Source organism: Daucus carota, chromosome 7 (genome assembly GCF_001625215.2).
Source record: "Daucus carota subsp. sativus chromosome 7, DH1 v3.0, whole genome shotgun sequence".
NCBI classification, from domain to species: domain Eukaryota; kingdom Viridiplantae; phylum Streptophyta; class Magnoliopsida; order Apiales; family Apiaceae; genus Daucus; species Daucus carota.
The window spans coordinates 14,733,961-14,744,561 of NC_030387.2; the positions used below are offsets into that span (position 1 = coordinate 14,733,961).

A 10,601-nucleotide genomic window follows, 5' to 3' on the forward strand; every position below is an offset into this window, starting at 1 on the left:
GCCGTAGAGATTAGTGATATTCGTAAAAGTTTCCAGAACTTGATGCCAACTTCCAAATCTGTTCTTGTTTGTTGATTCCGGTGATGATGGTGGTGGTGGACATGGAGGGGACGGGGGCATGGAGGATGCGGGGGTGAGGGTTGAGATGGTGGATGTGGAGTTATGACGGAGGTAGGGGCTGAGATAGCGTGCGGATAAAGGTGGTGGTGGTAGAAGTGTCGAGGTGGAGGTGATGATGGCAGAGGTTGAGATGAAGGAGGTGGAGGTGGGGTGGACGTTGGTGCTAGAGACGGTGGAGGAGGAATTGAGGGATATATGATGGACATGAACGAGAGGCGACAAATATGGAGGGAGCGGCGAACATGGTGTTGTCGGAAGTGGAGGCGTAGCCGGAAAAGATGGAGGTGGAGGTGGGTTGTTAAAAAATTTATTAACATAATAAGTAGAATATTTTAGTGATATTGAAGCTGGGTTTTAGTTTGTCGAATAAAAGGGTTTGTATTGGAATAGTTATCTATATATATAGTCATGCTCTGGTATTGTGAGATATGAGATCCAAATTACGTATAAAAAATCAAAAAAAAACATATATGAATATATTTTTCCATCTCAAATTACATATAAAAAATCAAAATAACATTTGCATAGTATAATATGCTCTGCCCAATGTTATATCTGTACCATCACTCTCAGCGGATAATAATTTGTTCAACGTTTTATACGTAGTTGTACAGACTTGATTTTCTATAAATGCTACTAGCCTACAAAGCGGAGATAAATTTGCGAGTTGTCGTTTGTTTACCACTAAACAAAGTGACTCGAGCTCAAATTTGTTTTAGTACTTTTTTATTTTTGACAGAATTTGTTTTAGTACTTAATTACGATCTATTAGCATAACTAACACGTGATTCACGAGTTTGATTTCAAATGGACGTGTTGGCATTTTCATGCCTCAATTAACATCCGAGTTGTATATGAATCATCAAATTTAAAAAATTTACAAATATAACATTCATCTAATTAATTTTTGCAAATTACCCTAAACATCAAACTCTTGATTATAACTCAACTTTGACGGAAATATGTTTGACGTTGTTTTGTCAGCTTTTCATCATTTGTCAAGTAAAAAATGACGTGTCAAATCGAAGAATATATTACAAAATTATCACACAATTTATGTTCAATTTTCAAGTGGATTATTAAATTCAAAAAGATTATAATTGAGTAATAAACACAATATTTATTTCATAAACATTAAAAAAATGAAAACAAATTATTGTTTAAATATTAAATCGTTGTCTCAAATCTTAATATCAATAAATTAATTTTTTTTGGCTAATTGTATATAGGAGATTTACCAAAAATACTATTTTTGATTAATTTTTTTTTTCCAATTGTACTATATTTTAAAAATATTTGCAAGAATTCTGCTAAAAAAAAATATTTGTAAGAATACTTTCGGCAACTAAAACAACAACATGCAATTTTTTTAATACGATTTGCAACCAAATGCAACCTAAAACAATTATTTTTGAAAAAAACTAGAGTTCCTTATAACTGTATTGTAGGTTGATTTTGGTTGCATCTACTTATATTTGATTGTAGCACAGTAAATCTAAAAAAAAACCAAAAGATAGTATTTATGTATTTTCTTATAAAGAATAAAAATATTTTTACAAAATATTAAAAAATGTGTATCCTTTTTTTAAGAAATCCCTTGTATATATACCCCTGATTAATAATCATGTTATTAATTTATGTAAATTAGTATTATATCAAAATTTATATTTTATTATTTGTATCAAATATATCATTATTGTTCTTATCGGTTCTTAAAAAACCATGTAATATGTCTTTTTCGATTAAGTTATTAATATGATTGCACATCATTCTACATAAACTCCCTCCATTTATATTAATCAAAATTCGTATTTTAAATAAAAAATGAAATAATTATATATTTTAATGACTTGATTGCAAGATTTGTAAGCTAGATGACCTAACCGTGAGTCAGGTCTAAGTTAAATGATGTTTTAGATATTAAAGAGACACATCAATATTTGTGTTATTTCCGTTATATTTTTAACTGTTTTTAACAGTAGAAACGATTGAAAATTTTAATAATATAATAATTTGAATGCAAGTTTCTTGAGTTCGATGATGTATTTGCAAGTTAGTCTTAAGCTGAGCTGATATTTTGACATTTAAGTATTTAACCCGTTGAGAGGAAGTTGAAGTATGAACTTATTATTTTTAAAGCCTGACAATAACAGAGTAGAGGAGATACATGACCAGAGAAACTCAGAAAAATGCAGCACACAGCCTACGAATTAATCTCATTAAAAGTTGACGTACGGGCCAAATGATTTGAAAGATCAAAATGTACCCATGCATTTCTACATATGTGTGCTATTAAATCATGGTCTTGGTGTTTATGAAGATATGAACACCCATCTTTACAACCCCACGAAGCACCTTAGAAGTACATTAAAAAACTATTGGATTAGTTCAGGGACCAGTAGTCAGTAGACGAGATAATTAAGCATGAGCAAAAGCATAGAAAACGTTATAACCGAATTAACGTTATTCCGCATTATAAATGGAGTTGTTAGAGGCAATACAATGCGACTCTTCTTTACAACAATACTGATATGCCATTTTGCATTTTACATGCAAACCATGCAGATTTTTGCCGATGATGACTCTTGAAGACAATGCTGGCTCTCGATCATATCTTACTTCGTGCATAAGACTCCAGCATCACTAATATCACACACACACACACACACATATATATATATGTATGTATGTATGTGTATATATAAAACCCGGTTCTTATTAAGAGTTGTCCCACGTCGGTCTCCAAAACTATAAGACTTTTTGGGAGATGCCCAAAAGCCATGCGGTCTTAGCATCAGTTATGGATTTTGGGAGTCGCATAGGTATCGAATTTTATCCATCAAAAGCCTAATAAATGGTATGAGACCAGAGGTTAGAACGGTCTATATATAACTTAGGGAAATTTTTAGGAGTTGTCTCATATCAGTTGTGAGTCGCGAGTCGCATAGGGACCGGATTTCATCCATCAACCACATCAGTTGTGGGTTGTGGGAGTCGCATAGGAACCGGATTTCATCCATCAAATTATAGTGTATATGATCTATAGTATGATCTTCGTAAATAATGTCTGACACCACCTTTCACCGTATAACTATATATAGAGCTATACAAGTATTATACAGGGGTTTTTTCATAGATACCTGAGTCCAAATATTTTTTTGCAAAAATATTATATCTTTTTTAAATATTTTACAAAAATATCAAACTTTTGAAAAATTTTACAAAAATATTGTATGCAAACTATTTCAACCACATGCAACCAGATGCAACCACATTTGCAACCCCCGTGGGGTCAATAAACCGAAGTTGCATCTGGTTGTATCTAGTTGCAGACCATATTTTTGCAAATATTAATTTTTTAAGAAATTAGTATTAATTTATATATTTTTTTCAAAATATAGTAAAATCGCAAAAAAAAGTTATAAAAAGTGATATTTTTGATAAATTACCTATATATCAACTTTTCTGTAGCTAATTTTTCTGGCTGAAACTTGTGTTGCAGAATCAGTTTAGTTAATTATATATATCGTGGTACTGACATGCAGATTCACTGGCAGAAGAATAATATAATGGCGAGCATGTAAATACCTGAGTATCACTATTGTTAGGTTTCATGGTTTTCCTAATTAATCAAGTACGAAACAAATATACAGTTGCATGACTGCTGCAACTGCAAACGAAACTATTGGTGCAAAAATACAGTTAAGGCTGTGAAAACAATCTTTTGTGTACTAAAACAGTTTCAATTTAGGAGGCTCGTTTATTAAATTTGTGTAATTTATCGTGCACTTTGACAATATGTTAAATGTGTTTTACAGTTATTCAGTGGTTCCAGCGTGAGTCTCATTGGTTGGCCAGGTCCCTGGGGTTTGAAATTAATATCTTACTGACTGTCTAGATTGTTTTTTTTGAAGGAAGGAGACTGTCTAGATTGTTAGTCGCAATCAATATTAGAAATGTGAACAAAACTATGAACACGAAATTATAAAACGAGAATAACTTAATTAAGAGAAACAAATAGCCATGGAAGAGGAGTTTGGTCTCACTATTTCATGCACAAGACTCCTGTGTTCTGAAAACTAGCCAACTGGGGAATAAACACAGTAGAAGAAACCCAAGTTAATCAGGACGGGCCTGAGATTTGAAGGGTCATAGTCAAAATCAGTTTTTGGGGCCTCGTCTGCATATATTATCTGTAATTCATGCATTTACATATTTATGGTTCAAAATTTTGAGGGCGTTCGACGTTAGGGCTCGAGGCTCAAGTCTTATCCGTCTATAATCAGGGCCGCTCTTGGATGAGATAAAGGTTTTGTATGAAAGTCAGCTAATTGATCACCAGTATGAAGAGTACCATATTTAAGTTGTTCCCTGGTAAAATAAAATGCTAGTGTTAAATGTTTCATTCTAGAATGAAAAATAGGATTTACACTAAGATGTGTGACATTTAACAGGTGTATGACATACAGTAATAAATAACACCAGATTCACGGAGAAGATTACCTGCCTCGGCAGATGATCTTGCCACAAAATTTTGTTTTTTAGACCTCCAAGTAATTATGGGGTTGGAACCAAGAAACAGAACATGTCACATAGTGAAGGTGAATCATCTCTGTCACTAGCCCAACCGGCATCGAAAGACTGGGAGCAGTCCAATGTTGATCAGTTCTTCGCTCTAGCATATATTGTGAGAGCTTGTTAACGACAAACACAACATCTAAAGTGGTTAAAGACTTAAAGCTACTTCAAGAGGCTAGCTTAATAGGCTCTTAAGTTAAAACATAGAGAATCCAGAACAAAAACCTGCTCCAACAACCTTCTGTAAATCTTATAAAATTAAGAGCTTCCCTTAATTCCTTCATTATCTTTAAGAGCTTGTGGTCATCTCTTATATTATTTTAGTGAATAAAATTTATTTCAATCTTCTTTTTTATTTTCATTTGAATTTATTTGTGCATGTGGAACCAAGTTTATTTGTTATGTTAGGTTCACACCAAATTTTTCACAATAATAAAGACTTAAAAGCAAAATGTAGTAGAGAAAAGGTGGAACGGACAGGAGTAATTAAAATGCATGATCTATCTTCAATGACAATTTCTTCGGATCCATCATAGGGGGATGCAAAGCAAGATTCGATGGATCATGTGTGGCATGATTGGTAGTGCCTGTGTTGTGTCGTGGACATGGTGAAAATTTAGAATAATGCATTGCAGTTGCAGTATGAGTATGCGGCGATTTTGTTTAGTACGGGTCATGGAGGAGCACTTATATTTGAAAATCTGGCAACTAATACATAACAACTATGGACAACTTGACTTTATTCTAAAATTTGTGTTAAGATCTTTTGAAAGTGTTTGCTTGCTTTTTAACATGACAAAGAGATGAATCTATCCTACCCTGCTTTATGCACGTCCCAGGCCTTGCTAACAGAATGGAAGTAACTACAAGCGTAATCATTTCTGATAGCAGTCAAATACTATTCTCGACACAAAAATCTCTTTTCCCTTTCAGCCAAGGGTCTTGAAAAATTCTGATATCTTTCCCATCGCCTAAAATCCACCTAAAACCAGGACGAAGCTTTTCCTTGCGACCAGATAAAGCTTGATTCATTTCCTTTAGAAACTTGAAAGAAATGCTTATCTGGCAAATATCTGGCTTTGTACATTCGAGCAACTAATAGTGTTGGATGGATGGGCACCAATATCCATTTAGCATTTTCTGTATTTCACTACATAAAGATTTCGGAATTAGGAAACAGGACATGCTATACGATGGTATGGTTTGCGCAACATTTTTTATCAGTATCGTTTTGCCTCCTTTAGATATATAAGAGCTTATTGTTCCAATCTTGAACTTTATGCCGAACTCTCTCTTTAATGTAGTTGAAGACAAATTTTTCAGATCTACCAATGAGGGATGGAAGACCCAAATATTTACTCTCTTTCAAATCATTATGCACTTCCAGATCTTGATTAGTAAACTCGCGCTTCAACTTCTCATGAATTAGATTATAACGAGCATATACCAAGTCGATGTCTGTTTAGTAATTTTTCATGTCGTTGAGTCCCCCTATAAGTGATATCTTACGGTGTATATGGATCACCAGGAATGAAAAGTTGGTCCGAGCATAATTTTAATGACAACTTTGAGATTGACCTTGATAAGTTTAACAGTCCCCGAGAACGCTTAGCAAAAGTGTTGGCCAGAAAATCTCAGGATTGCTTAGCAACATAGATCTTAGTTGTGCTATGTCTATAGCTAAATACGCAACAAGACCTTTCTTTTATAATCAAACAAAATCACTCAACTACATCTTGATACTTTTGCCCAGAGTAAAAGTAGAGCAAGATGCGTTTCCAGTAGATTGAAGAAGGAACCATAAGAATATAAAGTAAGAGTTTGATTGTTAAGAAGAGAGCAAGAAAGTAAGAATGCAGTGTATAGCATCATAAAATTACAAAACCTTAATCTTTCTGTAACAACCTCTTATATTCACAATTACATAATTTACACGTCCATGGAATAAAGCCTAACAAATCATAGCTAGTGAGGAACCCATTTTGTTCCTATATTATATATCCAAATGCCAACACACTGTGATGTACTTGCCCAGTTGCAGAGATAGATCAGTTTGGACAGTAAGCTAGTTGTAGCAAGAAGGGTAGTAAGTAGGAAGACGAAAGGAATGCTTTAGGATTCGAAGGGCAAAGCAAAAGAGAACAGAAAGATAAGAAAACCGCTACACTTCTGCACTACTTGAATGAGATTAGTGATTTAGTTGAAGCACTGGCTGAGGTTGCACAACCATGATTTGAAGAAGATTTGTAGGGAGGATAAACGATTGACATGTGCAATAATTGTGCACTTGCCAAATATAATTATAAAGACGGACTACTAAATTGTAGGTGAGCTAAGAGCCTAAGACATGCATATTGGTAAATATGGAATTCACAGAGACTTTGAAGAGAGGGGTAAAAAGACGAATGAGGAACTTTTATGGATCTACTGGGTGATTACTAGCACTGATGGCCTCTACGACAGTGAAGAACGCCAGCTCCAGAAGTAATTGCACCAACCATCAAAGAAGATTGTGCCCCTAAGCTTGAAGCTTTGGCGTAGCTGGCTGTAGCTTTTGCTCCAGACGGAGTGAAGTAGGCTCCGTTGAGTAACAAGTCACCTTCTGATCTCCAATTCCAACCGTTCCAGTGCTCAGTAGGTGTTTGTATTCTCTTTGTCACCTGCCCAAGCAGATTCATGAAAAATTAAACAATTTCCCCATTTTTTCTATTGTAAAACAGGTAAACAAAATCATTTATATTCTTGTACTGTGTAAGAAAATTGGACATGAGAAAACCGTAGGGAGAAAGAATCACCTCCTTTGCAAAAGGATTAATCGGGGCAAGGTATCTATTTCCTTGGCTGTTGATGGTAGGATTCGCACTTCCACCAATTGCATACATCTCCCAGTTAGTGTAGTCATTGTTAACTACATGAAAATACCCATGTCTACATCTGCCATAAAGGTATTTGTATTATATCAGATGAATTCACTTTCCTGATCAAAGCTATGCTTGTCAATTACCATATATATATTACTAAACCTGTTGATTAAACTCCCAAAGTATTTGAATAGTATAATATCTACTTAACAAGAGACACACTTTGAAAAGTACCTTGGCATTCTTTGAACAAGGCCTTCCCCAAAACGGTTGTAAGCAATAGTTACTTGCATATGCTTGTCCTTCACATAGGAATCACTGTGCCCCAACAACATAACCTATTTACACGACAGAATTTGATACTTTTATGTTACGAAGAATTACCTTGAAAGACCTGGCTAAAAACTTGAAATCATTGCAGAAATAACAAATGCACCTGGTTCTGACGGGTGAAGTGATTATTTGAAATTGTTATAGCGGTTGAGCCCATGACAGCATCAACAAGGCCATCTGTACAATTAGATAACGTATTATGATCAATCCAGACGTGGCTTGATCCAGAGATGGAAATGGCATCTCCGTCAGCATTTTCAGTGGGCTTGCAGTTGTAGATATGTAGACCATGAATAATAACATTGGTGGCATAGTGAATGGTTATGCACCCTCCATAAGCAATGTGGACTTTTGCCCCTCGAGCATCAATCGTTTTGAAACTGTTGATAATAAGTCCCTTGAACAGTTTTATCACCATGTCATGCTTGAAAACAATCCAGAGAGGCCTGTCCTGAATTACAGCGTAGCGCAGAGTACCAGGTTTGGGATTAGCAAGGTCATGATCACTAGAATCAGTTACCACATAGAAGTGACCGTCACGGCCTCCAATGGCGTCTCGGCCAAAACCAATGCCACATTCAGCAAGGCGCTTACGGTTGCGATGCCAGTTGGGGTCACAACGCCAGCAGTCATCTATGGGATTGCCTGTTCCACAGGTGGAAGACCCCAATTTTCTCCGCTCAGTGCTGTTCCGGGTGCTCCTGTGAAATCAATAAATAGATGTTCACTTGGCTACCATATGATATGACTTATGATACTCTGTTATGTCACACAAGTGGTGAGAGAGAGAGAGAGAGAGAGAGAGAGAGAGGGAGAGAGGGAGAGAGGGGGAGAGAGAGAGAGAGAGAGAGAGAGAGAGAGAGAGAGAGAGAGAGAGAGAGAGAGAGAGAGAGAGGGTCCTCTTACATATCAACCATGGCAGCAACCTCATCCGGGTTAGAAACTGCATGCTCATTCCCATCAACATCTTCCGGTCTAAGAACAACATAAAACCAAAACCTCAATCTATTTATCACTAAACCAACGCACACAATAAACAACCAATTCAAATCAAAACAAATATTGACAATGAACATGATTTTATGCCACTAAACATATACTATCAAGCCAAAATCAGAATGTGAAACGAACAATTTGTTTGAGAGGTCATCTTTAACAGAGGCCATAGTTCCTACGAAGAGTAGTAAAAGCACCAATGCAGAAACAAAAATCGACTTGGTGGGGACCTCCATTGTCACCGGAATATGAAGTATTCCTATTCAATTCCCTCTAGACAGAGAGAGTTGTTCCTAGTCAAGTGAAGGATGCAGTGCAAAGGCAGCTTAATGGCCTCTTATATATATAGACAGTCAGACAGACACGCGGGAATAAACATAAATGGCGTTTTTATTTATCATCACTCAAACATGTGTGTATAATTTAACTTATTTAACAACTGCCCGCACTTAGATTCTTGTCTCTTTTTTTTTTTTCAACTGGTCACCTGGGAAGAGTTGCAGGGTAGATAACTGCGCCTTAACAAAAAATTATCAAGTCACGGATTCTTGCTGGATTAATCTTGCTGGTTCTGCGGTGGAAGAGAACCATCACATTTGCATGGACTAGTCTTTTATCAATTTGGTTCGGTTATGACTTTTTTATGTTTTGATATTTCCATTCTCTAAATGTTTTCATGGATTTATCAAAATATATTAAAAAAAATAAAATATTGATCATCAATGTTTAAATTATAGAGGTTCTACGGAGTATCCATTTCAATGGATTCTTGGAGTCGTCATATTTTATTATTGAAAATCTTGCGAATTTAATACATTTTACAAGTAATTACACTACACCATAAGTGCTCATAGACAACGCTTTTTCCTAGTGTTGCAAGGAAAGTATTACGATAGAGTTTTGTTTTTCTATCTTCTACAACAGACTCAAATGCTTTTGCATTATAGGAATTAGTAGTGTTGCATTATAGTTTTGTACAACATGTAAGTGTTGCATTAAAGCTAGATTAGATGTGTTGTCGTAAATATTTTCTGAACCCCTATGCTGACGTGGCAGTGGGTCCTACATGGCAGGTTCATGTTCATGTTACCTAGAGTAACATACATATTGTACTTGTAAATTTATGAAAATTTTAAAATTTAAATTATATAATATATATATTTTAAGATAAAATATTTTATAATATTTTAAATTATATTTTACTTACAATATATTTGTAAACCCCCAAGACTCTAATTATATACATATTATATGGTCTGGCTAGCTGGATCGATTGATTGGTTGCCTCATGAGTTCAAACAAACACAAGAAAACACAAAAATAAACTGATGCTAAGGTTTTCTTTTCATTTAAATACAATTAAGTTGAGTTGGATATTTGTTAAAAAAAAAAAAAGTTTAGTTGGATAATATCATGCATTTAGTCCAACAAACCAGCCTAATTAATGGTGGCCTGTGTCTGAAAATAACGTAGCAGAGGAGAAACACGACCAAAGAAACTACTAGTAATTAAAATGCAGCACACAGCCAGAGCCAACCAATAAATCCGACTAAAAGTTGACTGAACAAAAAATCTTAGAAATCGAACTTTACATGGCACATTTTCTACATAAGTGTACTATTAATTCATACTCTCTGTGTTTATGAGGATATGAACAGTCATCTTTACAACCCCACGAATTCAGGGATCCAAATATAGATCTCGTATAATTAA

At 35.0% G+C, this 10,601-nt stretch overlaps 1 protein-coding gene across 1 annotated transcript; it reads right to left on the reverse strand.

Moving 5' to 3' along the window:
- Positions 1–6,543: 6,543 nt before the first annotated feature.
- LOC108193797 (probable pectate lyase 1) lies at positions 6,544–9,207 on the reverse strand. Its single transcript, XM_017360616.2, has 6 exons — positions 9,024–9,207; positions 8,799–8,867; positions 7,996–8,593; positions 7,794–7,897; positions 7,494–7,632; positions 6,544–7,358 (listed from the first exon to the last, which is right to left on the reverse strand). Exons 1-6 carry the CDS (start codon positions 9,122–9,124, stop codon positions 7,137–7,139), a joined length of 1,233 nt encoding a protein of 410 aa, XP_017216105.1. The 5' UTR covers positions 9,125–9,207; the 3' UTR covers positions 6,544–7,136.
- Between the last annotated feature and the right edge of the window lie 1,394 nt (positions 9,208–10,601).